The sequence below is a fragment of the Corvus kubaryi genome, unplaced genomic scaffold (genome assembly GCF_017639235.1).
Source record: "Corvus kubaryi isolate FWS band 111438036 unplaced genomic scaffold, C.kubaryi_AGA036_p1.0 37028, whole genome shotgun sequence".
NCBI classification, from domain to species: Eukaryota; Metazoa; Chordata; class Aves; order Passeriformes; family Corvidae; genus Corvus; species Corvus kubaryi.
The window spans coordinates 168,448-189,886 of NW_024581013.1; the positions used below are offsets into that span (position 1 = coordinate 168,448).

Below are 21,439 nucleotides of genomic sequence, written 5' to 3' on the forward strand. Positions count from 1 at the left end.
GCTTGGGGCATCAACCACTCTCTCTGGGAAGCCTGTTCCAGAATCTGACCACCCTCCTGGTAAAGAAATGCTTCCCAATGTCAAATCTGAACTTCCCCTGACACAGCTTCGAATGATGCCTACAGGTTCTGTCACTGGACACCAGTTATTTAACTTCTTCCTGTTACAGACTGGCCTTTGTGGGGTTATTTTCTCCCTTAGGATAAGGGATACCCTTTTCAAATGGGTTCTTTTCCCCTAAATAAAAATATAATTAATTATAATTATTAAATAATTAGATGTTATTATAGAATAATTAATAATAATGAATAATTAAGTACCCCTTGCCATAGTGGCTGTGTAAGGGAGATGGGAAGAAACAGACAAGTCTTTGGTAGTTTGGGACCTGGGAAAGAGCAGGGGATACTCCAGGTAGGAACTGAGTAGCCGTAGTGCTATTTCCTCCGAAACAGCATGTGTGCCTCTTTTCATCTGTCAGGCTTTGGGGGGTTTTTGGGGTGTAGTTTTTTGGGTTTTGTCTGCTTGCTTTTCAAGTATCAGAACTCAGACATGTCTAATTGAAGTCTTTAAGTATTCTTCTCCTGCAAAGATGCAGCAATACAAAATGAAAAGTTTTGTGGAATTCCGTAGCCTCAGCAAAGGTGTCAACTACATCACATTCCAAAGTCTGCTAAATTCAAAGTTCATCTTCAATTGTATTTACATGATAAGTTCATGAGTTCATGTGGTCATCTGAAGATTGTTTTGCTCCAGAATCTCTTAATGGTTTATGTACTAGTAGGAAACATAATTTTCAAGAAGTTATGACAACGTGGTTGTACAACTGAGGACCTCCTTAGTAGCCCTGGGTTGTCATTCCTCAAGTACTGTTTCATTCCATCATGCTGGATATAGAAGTTCTCTAGAAGACAAGATTGATATTCATCATATTTGTCAGGTGCCCTTTACAGAAAACACTGAGAGTCTCTCATGACCTACAAGGATTTTTGGTTTTGTTTTTTAAAACTCCATTCTTCCTCCTTTGCATAAGGAAACTATTGTTTATGGAATTTGAAATGGGGGTGGAAGGTGACTAAGGAATTAGTCATAATTTTAGCTGATTCTCAGATTATGTAGAAAGAGTTGGCAATACTGAAGTACAAACTCAAGAAACTTTCTTTTATTTGTCAAATTAAAAGTAGTGAGGGTTTGACCTAACAAATACTAGTTACACCTTTCACTACTTACAAGAACTTCTATGCTTTGTTAATTGTCTTGCTCTGGTTTGAAGAGTTTTCATTATTTTAACTCTAGTGGTGATGTTATCATTGTGGGGGAGATTGTGTTTTCTTGAACTTATTTTCCTTTTTGCTGAGTTTGGAAAGGAGCCAGATAAAGCAGATGAAATGTCCTATAAACCGTGGCAACAGAAGTCTTAAGTAAGTGTAACACCACTGCCAATAACTATTCAGCATTATTTGTTGAGGTCATTTATGGAACACCAGGAAACCCATGGGAGAGGAAAAACTTCCAAACCCCTGCAGTTTTTCCCCTCAGTGCTTCTAGAGAACACTAAATCTTGATGATTCCTCAGGTAAGCCAGGCTATGAAGCCTAGAAAGATGCTCATGGTGCTCACTGTTGGGAAGAGATCTGCATTCCAAACTCTTCTCTAAGGGCCTGATGCTCTTCCTGGCTGCACCCTCAGATTGTCATGAAGCAGAGGCACTTCCTTTGGACTTTGAGAGGTTTCTACTGGTTCCACAGTAATGAAATCTGGGGGGGGGCAAAAAAAGTGAATACCCTGTAAAGAGCTTCCAAAAGTAGCCAAGTTTTCACTGTTGAGGTATAAGGTTCTTAAGAAACACTGAGGCATTATACCAGTCCCATAAGAATCTCTTTATTTGTGTCCATTTTTATTTAGCACATTACAGCTTCAGCAAAGACATGGAGCAGATGTGTGTACCAACATTTGCACATAAATGTTGTGAAGAAACAAAGAAAAGCACTGATCTGTGGGGCCAGCCCAGTGGAGTTACTTGCAGGAAAGGATAACTTGCTGCAGAAATTCAGTCATTTCTACTTGCAACAAGGTAAAAAACCAAGGCAAACTTCTGTTAACAACAGACTGTAGTTCTAATTCAAATAGAAATCTGACAAAAGAGCACTGATTGTATGTGCTAGTAATATCAAGTCGTAAAGACAAGAAGTTGATTTAAAGCCTTTCAAGTTTTGAGAGAGATGCAAGGGACTGTTTTAACACTTATCTAACATCTACCTAGAATGTTTTATCCCCATTAATAACAGTGGAAAAACTGTTGAGTAGCATAAGAAATGAAAAGTAAATCCTGTCTCTATTACAGACATCATTAGGCTCGTGAAGTCTAAAATTTACCATAAGCTTTTAGATAAGTAAGTTATGTAGTACTTTGCACTGAAATCAAATAGTCTATTAAGAATCTTCATTTATTTTTATCTAATTACTTCTAATCTCAAGAAGTGAAACTAAATTACAGTGGCCACATGAGTGCTTTACATACGGCTGATAGAGTTTAAAACACAGGACTAAGATTTAGTAAGGCTTACAAAGAAATCCAGTGGGTTTACAACAGAAGTTAAGACAAGAAATTAAACCAATTAAATGGTGACTCACTTCAAACTTTTTACTTGCTTACAGTCCAGAACTTTGCTGTAAACTTTATCCTCTTCAATATATCCTCTCCTAACAAAAAGTTGTCATGGAATGAGTAGCTGTGAAATTTTGTATTTTTTCTTCAAATGACAAACTGCATGCTGTCCTACAGAACACAAGATACAGCAGGTCTCGTATTTCCCTATCCAAGTTGCCAGCCCTAAGGGCTATGTTTTCCAGCTTAAAGCTTGAAATGCTTTCTCTTAAGACACTTTTACATCCCCTCTTATAAAACGTATCTCTCCAGGTTAAAAGTAACCTGCTGAGTTGCACTGTGTGCTTCACTCTTTTGCAGTTCTTGCATCTGAAAATTTACAATGAATCTTTATACAACAATTTGTTGCAGAAACCCTGAAGTCCTCAAAACTTTATTTTAAGATTAAGTCTTTGGGATTCAAGATTGTGGGCTGGAAATAATTTTTTACCCAATCAAAAGCTTAAGCTTCCTTTCTGCACATTCTGTGAGCTCAGAACTGCCATACCATTACTCTAGGCTTAAAGAAATGTCAGCATGGAGACGAAAACAGGAAGATTTCAGTAATTCATGCTTAATTAATTCATGTAATTATTTTTGTTGAAAATACTGCAGTGTCAAAGAGTACAGATGCAAATCTAAAAAAAAAACCATATTCTTTTACATTGATTGTAAAAAATTCCTTTTTTCTCTTAGCAACTTTGGTTGCACTCTTACTGATTGGTCAGGAATATACCAAGTAACAACAAGAGCATCTCCACTCAGGAAGTTTAAGTGCTCACACAAAGTTGTTCTTAGTATAGTCAGAAGAGACTGCAGATTTTTATGAGCAGAAAAAACCTCATGAGAGCTGTAGTCTGTCCCCTTAATGATGTAGTTCTGAGGACTGACATCCAAGGCAGTTGATACTTTTAAAGGAATTCAGGAAGAAGTGCTTGTAATGGTACCACTCCTTAGCAAGAGGTGGCTTGTGCTTTTGAGTGTGATCTTGAAAAGCACTCTATTAACAATTTTGGATAACACCTTGTTTTAGCAAGAATAGGGAAGAAGTTATACTTTAGTCATGTTGTGTTAATCTTGTGTGATTTAATGCATCCATTTCTAGCAAATTACTTCAGGCCAATATAAGCTTGGTTACTCCAAGGAAGTTATTCTTTCCTATATTTAGTATCTATCCATTTAAGAATACACACACTGAACCAAATACTGTGTTACAACAAAACATGCAACAGTGAATAATCTCTATATTCAGGTGCTTAGAACACGTAATTTCACAATTTACAGTTTTACTGGTGGGGAATACATCCATTATGCCATCTCTCACAATAATTCCCTGTATATTCAAAATCCATTTGGAATTTTCCCTATAAAATAGCTTTGTGCTACCATATGTACCACAATCAAAGTATTAAGAGTAATTTCATAGACAAAGAGACAACTAAAGTGCAAAGCCTGAGGGATATATACTTTTTATTTATGTTACTGCAGAAAGAGATTACTGAAAGACTTCTGCATGTAGATGAATAAAATATTTTCATTAAGCTTCAAATGCTGCCCACTGCATTGCTTTTAAATAAAAATGCATACTCTCTATCAGTCACAGCAAAGTAGTAAGTAAACTTACAGCACATTCCTTTAATATATCAAAATGTTTCCAAGGCAATATTATTGAACCTACACCACAGTCCCCAGTAACCTCACGCTGCACAAAGGAGGTGGTAGGGAAACTTATCCAGTTTAAGTGCTCTTCTTTTCTTCACCCAGCAAGTTCACTGTTGCTTTCTTGGCTGCAGGAAAATAAAATCAAGTTCAGTCACAGGCCAACAGTCAAAGGGTTATCTCTGTTCTTGGGAACAGAGGTTATCTCTGGGTTGTCCAGTGTTCTTGAGCAGCATACAAAAATTTTTCCTTTTACTCACAAGAGAAAGAACACAGAAGAAAATCATAGCTTTTGTATATACATAGACATAGATACATCAGTAAAATTGATCATGAAAAGATTTTAAAAAGCAAGCAAGAAACAGTACAATAAACATTAAAGACTGACATATATATAACTATGGTATTGTTAAAGCAGGGCTGCTCATAGTGTTAAGGACATTCAGGTTTGCAGCAAGAAATATACCATAATGATAAAACAGGCTTGTAGTAATGCTAATATTTGTGTACATGTATATGTGTGTGCATGGTTTCTTAAAAATAATGCCTGGGGTTTTTATTGTTGTTGGCTTTTTTTTTGGGGGGGGGGGGGTGGTGTTGTTTGTTTGTTTTGTTAGTTTTTTGGTTGTGGTTTTTTTTGGTAGAAATCTCTATATATATAAATATAGGAAAAAGAAAGAGTAAGTGATGAAATGAAGACAGAAAAATCCCATATGCAACATGGAAGGATATTAATTAAGATACATGCCTAACAATAAAGACTCAGGAAGAGTCTTGCAGCAAAATTTCCAAGAATAGTTGAGAAAAGCAGATCTTTTAAGCAGACAGGAGAACTGCTGAAGTTGGCAAGATGAAATGAGACTGCGTGCATTGTTTGGTGGAAAGAAGAATTAAGATGCTTTGAAATAGCATACCAATAAAATTCCTTTCAAACGAAACTTGAATAAACCTTTATTTTAGCTACTTAATACACTTCCTTCTCTTATTAATAAAGCCATCATCAGATATTTTAGAGTGCAAGGGTTCACTATAGAATGCAAGGAAATAAAAGAAAAACCTTAAGCAATCTACAGTCTGTGATAATGCACAAAAATAAAACGTAAGTAGTTCCTTTAAGAGTGAGGAATCCTTTTACCTCCAGAGGAAGGAAAAGTACAAAAACATATAGATGGGAAAACTGTGCTTCCCATGTTGCTGTTTATTGCTGTTAATTGCTTTATTGCACAACTGGGAACCCCTCTACACTTGCAGGGAGTATTTGAGGGAATATTTTGGGAGATAGGAGGATGCACTGAAACAGTAACTGTATTTATGAAAGGAGTGTCTGGACCTGCCTCTAGAGAAAATGTTTTTAGTGGTGTTTACGGTGGGAAGACACACAAATGATACAATTTCTTCCACTCATTCTAGCCTAAGTGCAATTCTAGGAAGCACGACTCACTGCAATCCCCATTTCCCAAATTTAACTCCTCCATTATAATTCACATCGTCTTCTTACAATTTATTTTTGTTTCCTCTGAGTGGTGAATACGAAGTGCAATAATAAGAGCTCCCCAGTGAAATTCCCTCTACTTAATGTGACCAGTGAACAGCCTTTTGCTTACCCTCTTTAGTTATGGTGTCTGCAGTCTCTGCAGCCTTGTCTTTCAGGTCCTGCACAACGCTGTCCAGCTGGGCCTCGTGCTTCAGGAAGAAAGGACGTATAATCCGGTGGTAGAGAAACTCTGCCCCGTTGGAAGGGCTTGGAGCCATGCACCACAGCAGGAAGCCACACTGTGAGAACAAGAACATCAGCCTCAGTAGAAGGAATCCCGAGTAGGAGACAAGGTGCCTTTCCTAAGTGCCACAGAACTGAGCACATTTAGAACAGTGAGTCATCCCCTGTGTGGTCAGGGTTCAATGAGAGCACACACCAGGACAGCTACACACAGTGAATATTTATACTGGAATAATTTCATGGACAGTATAAGGATAAAGGAGGAGGGTTGCAGCAGTAAATATAACCTGGTGTTAGGTGGATCAAGATTACATGTTGGTTTTTTTTCTCTTTAAGGTAGAACTATAAAACCTGGTTATGCAAACATCTGTCTCTCAATATTTCTAAAACATAGGGCACAGGCCTGACTAAAAGTCTAAGTCTCTATATGACTTCAATTCAGCCAAAACACATCCCTGTCCTCTCTGCCTCCCTGCTCTGAAACACAGTGGGGGAAAGAACAGGGTTGTGTGCACCCCAGAAGTAAAGTGACAAGGAGGAGAGACAAACCCAAGCTACGCACAGTGCACAAACAAGGGTAATGCTTCTGGATTACAGTTTAGGTATGGCTTTTAGAGCACCATCTGTTCTCTAGAAAAATCAAAGACCACAGTGTGGGGTCATGTTTCTGCATCGTACAAAAGGGGACTGGAAAGACAGTTATTACATGTACTACAAATCCCTGTCTTTACCACTGAAGCACTTTTATCTGGCTTCAGTTTCACTGCCATACAGCACACAGAGACAGCTATGCACAACAAGATGAAACATTCAAGGGAGTGCCATAAATAAATACACTTGAGCTATGAAAATATATATAAAATTATTTTACAGGAGAAAACTGCAACAAAATGAAGTACATTTTCTCAGCATTTGTACAGTTCTTTCTGTACACTATATTCCATGTCAAAAGCCTCTCCAGAAAATGAAGGCATAACAGCTTTTCTCAGACTACCCTTTCCTGAAACACAAAACAAAACCACCCCAGCCTCAGTCAAAACATGCTTTGTCTTCATGTTGGACAGTATTCCATGTTTGAGGATTTCCACACATTTCTGGGTAGAATGGGAACAAAACACACAGTCTTCTTCAAGCAAGCCTTCAAAATATTTTGGAATATGTCCCCTCTGTTCTTTCCAATAAGGTATACTGAGACTGGATGTTCCGTAGGTTCTGCTCTCCACATCTGTAAAATCTTGGCTTTGTCTTCTCTGCAGTGTAATTTACCATCCTTTTGGGTAAGCATTAAGCTTTCTTCTTTAAACTATTTGATCATGGTGTAAAAACAGAATGACTTAAAGGAGTGTTTGACCAGAAGACAAAGAAATGTTTTTTAAAGTAAAGAGTACACCATAGAGATTGGCCCACTAGGAACATTCCAATGAATTAAAACAAATAATTCAACAGGCAATACAATCTGGCACCAGTAAGTAGCAGCTAATGAATTATTAAGTACGGTCAGAGAAAATAAAGGCAAAAAGTGCCTTTATCAATATAAATATCAATTTTCAAAAGCTTCAATTATTTGGAACTTAATATAACAGAAAGAATACATGGTGCTATCTTATGTTGTTATCTTTCATTAAAAGCTGAAAAGTACACTGCCTATATTTCATGTTCAAGAATATCTCATCAGTTACTGAGAGTTATTCAACTTCTCCCAATACACAAAAAAGGTAGTTCTCCTTTGTTTTAGAAAATCCCTCAGATGTGAGTCCAACTTCCTCTGAAATGAAATTGAAATTTCCCTTTCCCTGCCTAAGAAAAAAATCAGTAATTTTGATTTGACAGCTTTGTCCCAGTCTAGTCAAGAAAAAGATAATTACAGATTTGTTCTCAAATACCTATTACTTTTGAATTGTACTGAAGCAGATGTTCATATGCATTTTCTATTGGACATGTACCAAAGCTGAGATTCTCATTCTTTTCAAAGCTTGAGAATGTTAGGCTGCTAACTTAGTTTATTTTCCCCTTGTCTCCCATGAAACTGAACCAGCATAGGCTATTGCAAATAAAGAGGGTTGTAAGAAGGACCAGCAAGCTCAGAGTGGTTAAATAGTTAACTGGAAAAAAAAAAAGCCCAAACCCAGAATATATTCTTTGCAACCCTCCAGACCAGAGGAGGGAGTGGAATTCATCTGAGCTCAGTGTGACTCGCTTGGACCTGCTCCTAGCAGCTGTTTTTGCCCTGGCAGCACCAATTTTGTTCAGAAATAGCATTACAGAATTCCAAGGCAGAGCCATTAGTGGAGTAAGGAGCCTCTCTCATTCCGACCACCAAAAATACTCATAGAATGATAAACTCTGCTACTTTCACTGGCTACTGTTCTCCAGTACCTGGATGACACTGAAGTTTTTAGATCTTGAACAGAAGTATTTAAAAACAAATCATATGCACATGAAATTATGAGTTGCATGCACATCCTGTGCTTCACAGATAAAAAAAACCCAAACAGATAAATAAGAAATGGGCATTACCAAAAAAAAAAGGTCCACAAAATCCAAGAAATGCCATCTGGAGAACAGAAAGTATATACAAACATTTTAACATATTTAAAGGAGTTCTTCAACATGCCTTTCTCCCACCTGTAAAATCTTCCAGTCTGCTGAAAACTTTAATGTCACAGAGTCTAAACTCTGGACTTTGGGGACTCTGGGGGCAGCTGTGCCCAATGTCTCAGCCATGCAACCGAAGGTGTTTCAAAATACTGAGCATCTAAAACTCAGTCTGGAGTGGAAGCTACAAGCTGTATCGAACAGATGTGAATATGCGAATTTAGCACGTTTTGAAAATGAAAGCAAGCTCGAAATTTTCATGGATCATGTATCTGTGCTTCCACTTCCTAAAAGAGATATGGAGACATCATAACTACCCTACAAGAGGTTTTAGTTCATGGATGGAATGAAGTGTGGCAGCTGCCTAATTCCTCCTTCTCCCCCTATGGAATAACTTCCACCCATTCAGCAACGCTTTCTGATTCTCAGCCAACACCTGTCTGCCTTTGTACAAAAAAAGTAAACCTCTCCTACCAACCACTACTGAGGGCAAACACTTGACTTCCGTGTGCCTTCTGCAGCCATTGTAGAAAGCTGTGTATTGACATAACTCCTTGTGTTTGCTTTTGCAGAACTGAGAAAAGTGCCTTTCCCTTGATTCCAACACCACGTGTAACTGTGGCACTCCTGATACCAGAGTATCAGAGCCATTTGTGGTCTTTATTTGCAAAGTCAACCTGAATTTCAATCGTGTGCTCTTCAGAAGGATAGCTGTGGTGGCATGAAGAAACCATTGCCACATCTTTTTCCACCAAGAATTTAGAAAAGAAGCTCTGAAAATACACTGTATGAGTTCAGAACTGTGAGTATATGCCACTGCAGATTATGGATAGAAGTCATAATTCTACTGAACTACAAGGTATCCAAACGATAGTCACAGTTGAAGCCTGTTAAAGACTGAAAAGGAAAAATGCAGAGGTGTAAACCAACTGTCACAGTCAATTTCTGCATATCAACCAAATCATTGCTGGTACTCAAATCACGCTAACAGCTGCACATAAGCAACCATCTCCTCTGATACCCACCAACTCCTCTCAGGAAACTGAGCTTAATTAAATATTAAAGCTGTAGGACTCAAACTATTCTCGTGTTCCAATTTCCTTCTTTGCTCCAATAGCACAGATGTTATTACCTCCTTCAACAGCCTTTGTGATTTTACTCTCCACTTTTACTAATGCACTTTTTGCACTAAAGCAAAAATAGAGCCACTCTGTGGGGTTTACCACGTCTGTCATTTGTCCAAATTTACCTGAACACCAAGAGAAAGAACTCTTTGGGGTTTTTTTTATGGGACAGTTACACTGTCTTTTTTTTCCTAAAACACAGCAGACCTTTCCCTTCCACCTATCCCAACTTCCCCTCTTGCTTCACAAAACATCAGCTGTAAACAGATCACTTCCACAGTACTAAATTACACATAACCTGCATCTAAAAAACAGGTGTGACCCTGGAATGATTCCAGGGAATGCTGCCATCTACCCATTCTTGGAGACATTAGACCAGTTATATCAAAGGTCTCATTTTAGGAGAGGGGTCACATGAACTAACATACCTTTAACATGTAGTAGAAAGGGAACCAGGACAGAAAGATGTCAGAGAAGAATTCAGCTATGCTGAAAATGCCATACACAACCCAGTAAGTCAGCCACTGTGTGTCATCATCTTTGTTGGGACTTTCAATGGCCTTGATTCTGCAAGGAAAACAAATCAAGTGAGCAGAATAGCAGCATCAGTCTCATCTGTAATGATGAAGTTTTTATGACTCAGATTTGTTGTTATATGTGAATCTTCATAATTGATTTGCTCCACAAAAACTAATTGATATTTATCATACAGACAGTGTGTCAAGATCTTTGAACAGCAAAGTTTTTCCCTACATATCACACTTCAAATCTAAAAGATACTCAAGCTATTTCTAGCTCTGTGATTACAAGGAGGAAAAAAAAACCCAAACAAAACCAGTGAGCATTCTGACCTTGTTCACGAAACATTTTGAGGGACAAGAAAGGGAGGGGATAATCTTTGGCCATAGTTCCAGTTCTGGAGGCATTGTGGTAATCCTGACAAGAAGGCTACTGTACATCAGAGCATTACTGATCCTCAAAACAGATAATCTGAGTGAGCCCAGTCTTGTGAGGCACAGGATACCAGTGATCACAGCACCTGCCCGGCCTTGCCTACAACCAACAGTGACCATCCTCCTCTGGCCATCAGAAAGGAATGATGAACAGAGTTGTTGTCTTGGATGAAAAATCCTACAATACCTTAAGTTATCAAAATGGGGTAACCTTGCCTCCAGACAAGGCCTGCACAGTGTGCTACGTGTGGATCAGAAATTCATTCAGCGCTGCACAGCTTGGGGTTCCTAGCACCACCAGGGGTAAAAGACTGACTGTACTATTCCCCAGGTTTTTTACATAGTTATGCCCAATAAATAGCATTTTAACTGTACTCATATATACATGCACTAGATTCCTCTTTGAAAAGGTAAGTTTATCTATAAGATTTGCTCTAAGTCCTAAGAAGCCCTTGGTCTACATAAGCAGAGGGGATCCAGATCCATATGCTGAAGAACACATATCTGCATCACCCACTGTATTACTCTATAAATTAATTCCTACAGGACTTGCAAAGTCTAATGTAGACTAAACTATTAAGAACAAGGTGAAACAACCTCTACTAAAGTACTGGGCTTTCTGCATAATGATTAATGGGCTTTTAATGGGCTTTTGTTCTCCATCTGCTGTGCGAATGCAGTTCAAGTTTACACAGTTCTAAAAATCAGAAATTAAAAGATGCTCCATGTGGTCTTTCAGTAGAAGTAGTGGAGTGGAGTTTCTGGAGCCATAAAATTCCAGTTTAACACTGTAAGAAGTTTAAAAAGAAAATGCTAGCAAATCTAAGCCTGATAATTTCCAGCTTAAGAGTGTTAGAAAGCATTTGTCCACTCACGCTGCAAGATCAAAATCTGTAAGACTCAGTTTAACGAATTTAGTTTGAATTCTTCTATCACTTACTCCTTTAATATCAGCTATATTGTTTCTGAAGCAGCATGTGTGAGACGTACTAGAGGTGCCACGTTTTCTGTTAGTTCCACAGAAAAGGCAGAGTTAGGGAGGTTTACAATACAGAAACCAGAGAGTCGGCTGCAAGTCCATTTCCTGGACTGTGGATTGAGAAATGCTGTGGATTCCGTCACTTCCTAGTTCTGTAAGTCACAGGGGAGCAGGGGGAGTTGGGGGAAATAATTCCTGTGACATGCCATACGTTTTAGCAAAAGCATTGGCAAACCCACCACATGCAGAGGGAGCTGGCACAGCTGCTGGATTGAATTACCTTGATATGCAATACAAGGATCTGATACTTAATTCATGCATTATTTCTACTGGAGTTTGAGGCGGGCCAGCAATGTCCTGCAGTGGGAAAAGCAGCAGCCCTTGCCATACCCCATCAATAGGGGGATCTTACCAAGGCACATGCACTAGCACAACTGGAAGAACAGGTTTTCCACAGGCTGGCAACAGCAGGTCTAATTCTTGCTGCTCCTAACAACACAGGCAGTCCTAGTCCAAGCAGTCTGTTCAAAGGCAGTGACAACTCCAGCTGCTCCTGCTCCCACTGTAAACCACATCCTTCCTATGCCCACACCTCTGAAGAATTCTAGTGAGAACAGGTGAGGGGGCTGTACAGAAACAGCCCCTGAACACCACAGGAGTTAAGGAAGAAGGCTATAGAGCTATTTTCAATGTGTGAAACTGCACTCCTGGAGGGAAAGAAAAAAGTACACCTTACTAGCAGGGATGTTAGAGTGGTGGATAAATGGAGCAGAGAAAGGAACCAATTGCAAAGGTTCTCACTGTTAAGGAAAACTTGCTGTAGAGGCTCACCATGTGAATTTCTTTAGTTCTGCTGACAATTTCTCAATTAGAGGCATAGAGGGGAAGGCTTATTTTACTGCAATAAGCATCCTAGCTTGGTATTTGTGAGAAAACTTTGCAGTGAAACTGCCAGCAGTCTTGCTGTTTTCCAGTCACCAATCTGAAGTCATACATGTATTTAAGGGATCATTGTTTCATTTTTTATAAACATTATAAAGTCATCTCGGCAATTACAAAAATCAACTTTCATTAAGAAAAAAAAGCTTAGAATCTCCAGTGTTGTGGCAAAGGGCAGATGGCATATCACTGTGTTAATGGGCCACGCTCTATTATCTTCTCTCCTCTAGAAACAAATGGCCTTTGAGAGCTCCTAAATACAGTGCCATGGGTGTGCTCCCTTTGAACATTCACCATCTGCTGCTCTAGTTCCTTGGGGGATACACGAACAACACACTTTTATTGTCAGACAGTCACAAGCAGCAGCACTACAAGTAGTGAAAGCCCTGTCTGATTTAGCTAGCTGATGTACGCAGCATTAAATCCACACGTGGTTGCTCTCTTACACACTGTAGGGAACAGCACATCTCCCCTCCTTCTGCAGTGGTCTGATCTAAGTGGGCAAGTTCAGGGGCAGCCCCCTACCACACCCAGCAGGCAACAGCCATGTCAGCTCAAACTGCTCCTGCTGTCCCTAACTCCAGTCCCAGCTGGGGAGAGAGGGAGGGGGAAAAGCAGGATACAGCAGGGCCATCAGTGAATGAAAGCTTTAACTGAAGTCAAGGAAAGGCAAGTATTTTATAAATATTCTGCTTTGGAATGGGGAGTACGTCCCTCGGATGAGACAGGGAAATCCAGTATAAAATGTCCCTGTTAAATAAAAGGGTGGAAGCTGCCTCCATCCCTTGCTACTCACACACTATTTCAATAGCAAGTCACAAAAAATAGTACTTGTCGAAGAACAAGCACAGTAAGTTATATAGAATACCTGAACACAGAGGGGTTTTTTATCCATTTTTAACTACACTCTTTTCAACATGAGGATCACACTCTAATTAAACTTAAGTCTTCCAAGTTATTCTACAGGTATTATCCTGGTGTAATGCCCTGTACAATTAAACTCAGGAGAGACATCGAAGCTGCTTCAAGCCAAGAACACCTCGTTCTTCTCCACGTTAAGTCACCAGTCAAGCAGGCTGAAATTCAAAACGCAATCTCCATCAGTACGTGAAAAGTTGCAGACCAAGAGACACTGACACTACGTCCTACTTCAGGATTGCCTTCTTATAACTTATTTCTGTGTTGCAAGAGCAAATAAGTCAGTCTCATTAACACATAATATTAAGATTTTCTAACACATGAAGGACCATCCAAAGACTATAGCTTCAGATTTTAAAAAATGATACTGTTTTGTCTGATTTGACAAAATTCCACGATTTGACTAAATTCCATGTTAGTTAAGTGTAGTAATTACATATCCCAAAGGATTTTTTATACTGCTTAAATACTAACTGTAGAGGATTTCAAAGAGAGCCTCAAACAACCACTTACAGTAGTTCTGCACCTTGAAGGTAAAAGCAGTTACTAGGAGCAGCTACAGTAGTCTGGACAGTAAATATCACAGCTCAGTTATTTCAGAAACAGCTGCCTGTCCAAGAGTGAAAATGACCCACTGTGGGCCAGCACTGTGATGGATGGGGAGCCAAGAAAAACTTCGTTTTCAGCCAGATCTGCTCCCCAGTAGCCCTGCTAGCTGGTTGTGCCAAGGGGGAAGAGTGGAGGCTGTCACATTCTGTAGCAGCCCAGGGCTCCCATCTGCTGTGTAGCTACAGTATCAGAGCACTGGCTCAGCTTTGACCCTGTTCATCCTAAAATCAAACTGAACCCTAGATCAAGTGTGGTTACTTATCCTGTTACTGATAGTAACAGATACTGGTCTAATTTTAGTAAGTTGCCAAGTGGAGTTCTTCACGTAGAGCTTCTGACTCATTTAAAAAAAAAAAAAATCATCTCTTTTCCAAGAAGAGACTGTTGCTTCTCAATTAGCTCTGGCATAACAAATCATTTGTTACAGTAAATTCACACATATAGTACTCACTAGCTAAGTTACAAGCTTGGGGTGGGGGTTTTTTTGAGCTGAGTCCAGATGTGGGAACCAAAAATAAGGAAATGCCAAATTTTATTGCTGTGGTCTCATGTGAAGTAATCACCCTTATCCCTGCAATCCCTCAGGTGTACCTGAGGATTCTTGTATAAATAAAGTTACAAGTTTAAGGCAGAAGATGAACCCTTAAACCCAGTGATCCTGTTGTAGCTGGGAAGGACTGGACCATTTCATGCATCCTTCCTTCAGTTTTCTGGTCAGTGCTACACAAAGTGAGTAGGCAGGCATATTTGTCACACCCTAATCCAAATGTAAATCTGGGGGTTTTTTGTCCTTTAACTTAAAAACCCATGAAATTACCTATACTTCTATAGAGCTTATGCCTACTGGTCTGTCCCTACTCTTTACTTTACAGTAAAATAACTTACTTCTAGCTATGTATCCAGATACCCACATAGAATCAACACTCCACTGCACCAGAGACTTCTTTAGCTTGGTGCCTCCCTGTCATCCTCATGTCAGACTCACCCTGGCAGGCTGCCTCCCTGACATCTCACGTCATTTCAGTGAAACAAGTACCTGTGCACTTGGATTTGCTTTATCATTTTGGCTTCTACATTTCCATCCATCAGCTAAAAGTCTTCTGCTTTCCATCTTTCTTCCTCCTCACTGACTGCAACAGCAGAATCATGCATTTGCAGATATAGAAAAGATTTTCCTGCCAACTGCACTTACACAACTGCTATGATTTAAGTCTACCAGTACCCTTCTCTCAAAATTTTGTGTATCTAGCAGAAAAACTCATGAAAGATAGCAAGGGAGGGTTTCACTGTCATCTGTCCATGCATAGACAGATATTATTAGAACACACCAAAAAGCTACATGGCAGTAATACAAAGGGTTCTAAGAGTGTTTTTTAAAAGGAAGTGGAGCAAAATGGCAGCAAAAGGAGCACATGCCATTTTGCCCACCCATGGAGTCTTACAGCCTACATGTTAACTCACCACAAAGCTGAAATCCTGAAACAAAATGGAAAAAAAAGCAGGAATACTCTCATTTCACTGCTCTCTGCTCATTCTTGGCCCCTTCTCTCCTGGAACAAGTATTTGTAAGGCTAACCAATAAGTCAGTTCCCCAGTTCTGACTCAGGTCAAAACCAGCTTCCCCAAAACACAGTCCCACACATATGTTGGCGTTTCTGCTGAGATTAAGATGCCTTAGTGCCTCACTTCAGACTAGGCCCATTTGTATAACAAACACCTTTATATTTTTAACCTAAATGTAAAATGCAGAAGTAAAATTAGAAGTTTCTTACTGCTATCATAGTATTAGACTCCCTGCACCCAAACACTTGCTTTCTTTAGAAACAAAAGCACATAATTTATCCAAGCAACTGCTAAGATGGCTTTTAAACATGGCACACTAAAACCTAGAAACCAAAACGTTAGTATGCTTGGAGGAACTAATTTGGCAGGACATATTAAAAAAAACAAACAACAAAATACCCTTTTTAGTGTCTGAATCCCCATGAAAAGATTATCAGGAATGAGAGAAAACAGCACACATGCAGACAGATTTGAACATTTTCTACTTATGTTTATACTGGGCATTGTGAATCTGGTTAGATACATCAGCTCTCTCAAATCGTATTCATAAAACAGCAGCAGAGCATTACTTCTGAACCTTAGCACATCATGCATCATCTTTCATGAAGGAAAAAAGTAAGCATTTGCCTTAAAACGTCTTAGGAGAAAGGAAATTTGCTGCCCTAGTTCTCAAGAAATACAGGAACAATTTTACCTTTTCTAAATAACTGTGAGCAAAGAAAAGCAGTGTTCCTGTTTTAAAGGTACACTGAAAGAGGAAAAGGAAATACGAGACAGATTCGAGACACCGTGACAATATTCAAATTAGAACTTGAATTGAGTGTTTATACTTCTCTACAATCAATCCAGATTGTTTCCTGCTAGTAAAGTGTCACAAGCAACCTTTACATAGCAAAAACAGCTGAACTGAAGCAACAGCATAAAATTAGCCAAAGTAGAGAGAGGCATTATTGTACTATATTGCTTTTCCTCCTTGAAGACACTAGTAACAAGTTCAGACATTTTACTGCCGAAAGCCATTTTCATCTTTGCAATTTTTAAACCAAGCATGACAGCACTTAAGAAATTTCCAATCCTTTGCACGCATTTCTTAGTCATCAAAGGCTCCCTTCCTGCTTGCACTCTAATTTTTTTGAGGCAGTTAACCACCACTAACTATGGGTGGAGCTACATTTGAACACTCTAGCTCTGGAAAGTTTAGAGAAGCAGTGAAAATGCTGGCAGTGGTATTAACACACTTGCCAACACTCACTTTTTCCATCTCTAGCCTGATTACTGCCTTGTGCAGTTAAAGCTCGCTAGAAGTTTAAAAAGTTGTTTCTGTCATCCGTGGCAAACTTTTCAGTGCTGGTCTACTGCAACCACAAAAGCCTGTAAATCAAGCATTACATTTCAACTTAAAATTATTTACTCTTTTTCATCACATAGCACTTTACAGAATTCTAGGGAATAAGACTAGAGATTGTCCAACTTACTGGGAAACAGCCAGAAAACTACTGCTTCATTTTGCCTATGTTAAGAGACTCAGGTGGGTCCTTGCTGTGACATGTCACAGACTTGGATTTATGGGAAGATTCTGTATTGCCAAAGAAGAAACTCCTCCATGTATAAAACCACTAAAGATTGCCCCAAGGCAAAGCTGAAGGTGAACAAGGGAGAATGAGAAGGGAAACAGCTGTGCCTGCCTGAAGCTGTATCAGGCATTAACCAGGGAGGTGCCCCCTCCCCTGGCACTGGTTTGCACCACAGTGATGAGAAAGTAGGCAGCAGTGCAGCTGCACCACTTCACACCACCTGCTTGGTCTAGCAGCTACAGCCTCCAGCATTTCTCCACTGAAATCACACCTGCTGCACTGCACACACTGACAGTGAATACAGGGAATGACAGAGACCAAAGAAAACAAACTGCAGAATTATACAAGGCCTGACAGGCAGATATCTGCACAGAACTGTCCTGGTTGCATGTGTAAACAGATTTAAATCTGAGCTGAGGGTCTCTGGGTTTGCTATGACTCCAATATATTTTCTTTAGGAAACATAGAGATGAACAGTAATTAACATGATTGAAGTAACCCAGAACTGAAATCCCACTAAAACAGATTTGGAACATGCCTGAGGGTCACACATGAGGCAGCCTCTTTGCCGTTTTAGACAACTGTAAGGACAGGAACTGATGTCCCTTGCAGAGCACAGACATCTGTCCCACTCCTTCACCCCTCTGAGTGCCTTTTCTGCTGACAAGGAGCCTGACCCACTACTTTGTCCCCTGCCACAGCAGAGTGGCTGCAACTACATGACCTTCAAGGTTCCTTTCAACCCAAACCACTGCTTGTTTTTCACTTAAGTAATTCAGTTACCGACAATGGAGAAATGATACACTGACCTACTTTACAAAAGAAGTAAGTAAGTTAACTGAGGAAAAGTAATCTGCTTTTTCTCTTTCAGTACCTTTCTGAGACATTTCAGGCTTGGGTCCATTGTTGAAACACCTGTGTAAACATCAAACTAACACCCTGCACAATACATTCCATTTACAGCTCCTGACCTCTTCCAGAAGCCACAGCTTTTAGAGCAAAAGGCATTTGAGGGTGTGTGCAGCTGATGAAAACAGCTGAAAACTGTTTTCTGTTCAATGCTAGGAAGCAAATTCACTACTGTCAGTTCATACAGCAAGCTCTTCATCTGCCTTTCCAACGGGGACAGACCAAATAGCAGAAAGGAATAAACAAACCACTCTGGCTAGTGTTCTTTATGCTTTGGGTCTCTATGCTTTATAAGTGTGGGGGATGGTACTCAGCACCCTGACTACAGTACATGATCCAGAGCAGCAAAAACAAAAGCAGGCAGAGCAAAATGTGGAAAAACTCTACATACCAGATCTGGACTTGGGAGGGGATCGAGCCCACCTGTGCTGTCAGCAGGCTGTCACTGAAAGACACTGGCATGCAGCACACCGCACGCGTTTTAAATTAGATTTTCACCTAAGATTATACTTTTCTACTATAAATGTCATCCAGCATTAAAAAGGCAGCTAAAGGAAAAGCATTACCTGATCGTGAACTGGAAGAAAAACAGAACTGGCATTGTGCATATTGCTCAGCATGCTTTCTTGTTTAAGTAAAACTTGTAGGCACGGACAATGCTCCCATTATTTAAAAAAAAAAAAAAAGTAAAAAACCTGAAACACACCACAGTACTAACATCTGGGAGGTAACTTTTCATATTAAGACACATTTAAAACCCCATTTTGACATGAAAAAGGGTAGACACTCTACCAAAAGATTTTTAAAAAAATCCAGATTTGAAAGAAAAAAATTAGTAATGAAACCTTATTATTCATATTTGATTTGCTACTGCCTTACTACTGCAGTTCTAAGAGTTTGTATTATCAATTTATCCTTGCATAATGGAAGGTTTAAAATATAATCCCAAACCAGTTTAAAAACAAATTTAAAAATTTAAACAGGATTGTAGAAAGTAATTACATTACTTTAAAAGTGACCGAAGTCAGACACAAAATATTACATACACATAATTCCTACACAACCATTTCAATGTTTTAAAGGTTTGTTGGATGATATTTCCCTTTTCAGATTTTAATGAAAGAATACTTTTAAGCTAAGCTTTTCACTAAAGATTATCATTTAGGAAACAAAACCTAAGCTTCTTCAGAGGTCCTGTTTTATAATCTCTGAAATTAGCAAACACCAGGAACAGCATTTAGAAAAAATGCTGCTTGGTCTTAAGCATCATAACCATAGGATGTTTCAAGAGTCTAAAACTGAGTCAATCTCTCACATCTCTGAAAAAAAAAAAAAAAAAAAAAAAAAAAAAAGAACCGACTTTGTATTGCCCAGGAGCCAATTACAGAGAACATTTTTTTTTAAGCTTCTGACTGTATTTAAATAGAGTTATATAAAAGGCAAGCACTGTGTTTCAACAATATAGCAGTCCTGTTGGGAAGGACTTCCATTTTATGAATGTATTAGGTTACACAGAAGCTTTTATTTAGTATGTTTCTGCAGTCTTTTGGAACATACTCGACTGTGGTCCTGCCTAACAGGAAAGGCATTTTGGTCTAAAGGCACATGAAACGTTAACAGTTGCTCTATTTTTAAGAATATCTAAGGAGACCTTCCTTTGAAAAAGGAAGTTATTTAAAAGTCTTTCACACTCGGGAGGAGTTACGGTGTTTTCCTTTCCTCCCCTCATCAGCGAGGCGGGTTTGGAGTAAACAGCACTCCTTAATGCACCTCTGTCTCCAGCCCGTTACAGTACCCAGTACCCTGTATCAGGCACACGCTGACGATGCACCAGCGCCTTCCTGCCCCCCGCTCAAGCCATCAGCGCGAGCTTTAACAAACACCCCCAAAGCAGCGATCCTCCCTCCCGTTACCAGCAGCCAGTAAGATCCAGCTTCCCGCTGGAGATGACAAAGCTGGAACCCAAACCCAAAGCATAACCCGCTACAGGAACCGGCTGTCAAGTGTGGTAACCACCCAGCGTCTCCCATCTGTAACTCCTGACGTAGCACTCGCCAGATGGGAGAAGCCTCGTTCTTCACTTGGCACCTGGCACCTGTACCTGCTAAAGGAAAGGGGTGCGCGGCAAAAACAACGCTTGGGAGCACGGTCCCGGAATGCCACCCCTGACAGGCTCGGCACCGGCGCAAGAAATATGATTTTGCAGCAACGTCGGCGAGTGGCACCCGGAACCATCGATGGAGAGGAGCAAGAGGCGCGACACTCACGAGACGTAGGCGGGGTAGGCGAAGCCGATGATGTTGCAGAGCAAGGACGCGCCGTATCCCACCACCAGGTACACGGCCACGACCCCGAGGATGCCTGAGGAGAGAGGAGAGAGCCGTCAGCGCCCGAGAGAGCGGGACGAGGAGGCGCGGGCAGGGCGCGGCCCCCGGGGGGAGCCGGCGCAGCGGCAGCCGGGGCTCACCAGTGGCGATGTAGGTGCGGCTGACGCCGGTCTTGCTCTCGATCCGCTCGAGCACGGCGGTCATGCAGTTCTTCTCGTGTAGGAAGCGGTCGAACCGCTGTCGCATCGCCGCGGTCATGGTGCCGGTGCCGCTCGCTCCGCGCCGCGCCGCAACCCCGCGCTCCCCGCGGCCGAGCGCAGGCGCCGCCCCGGCCCCCAGCGCCCGTCCCCGTGGCGCCGCGCCCGGGGGCGGTGGCGAGCGGCGGGGAACCATCTTCCGCCGGCTGCGGGCCCGCTCCGAGCCCGCCCCTGCGCGAAATGGAGGTCTGGGGGCGCGCCCCGCCGGCGCAGACCCGGTCCCCGGTGGTTTTGGTGGGCTCCGGGCACAGGGCTGGGTGCGGCACAGGGCGCGGTGCGCGCAGCCGATGTCCCCCCGCGGCCTCCCGCTCTCCGTGCCCCGCCGGCAGGGACAGATTTTTAATCTTAGGCGGGGAGCTAGGGACATAGATCCCTGCAAGGATGGTGCGCCTTGTTCAGGTAATCAAATAGCGAGTCCCCTGTGTCAAAGATGGCAAGGAGAAAGAGGCCACGATCGTAGCCGGCTCTAATTCCCCACAACTGCTAGAATTTCCCCCACCCCCAAAATCAGTGCGTGATACCAACGATTTCAGACACGGTGAGCAAAAGTCAGAAACAGATGGTAGGCACTGACGTGATGTAGAAGAAAGGTTATGACAATCTACTGCACGGGTACCCAAAAGGCGTGTGTGACCACGCCGAGGGCATCAGCGCCTTGCAGTAACTGTAACC

The 21,439-nt window shown here is 41.0% G+C and overlaps 1 protein-coding gene across 1 annotated transcript; it reads right to left on the reverse strand.

The window, feature by feature from the left end:
- Positions 1-1,856: 1,856 nt before the first annotated feature.
- REEP5 (receptor accessory protein 5) lies at positions 1,857-20,842 on the reverse strand. Its single transcript, XM_042020617.1, has 5 exons — positions 20,651-20,842; positions 20,451-20,544; positions 10,168-10,306; positions 5,908-6,076; positions 1,857-4,431 (listed from the first exon to the last, which is right to left on the reverse strand). Exons 1-5 carry the CDS (start codon positions 20,766-20,768, stop codon positions 4,382-4,384), a joined length of 570 nt encoding a protein of 189 aa, XP_041876551.1. The 5' UTR covers positions 20,769-20,842; the 3' UTR covers positions 1,857-4,381.
- Positions 20,843-21,439: the final 597 nt, after the last annotated feature.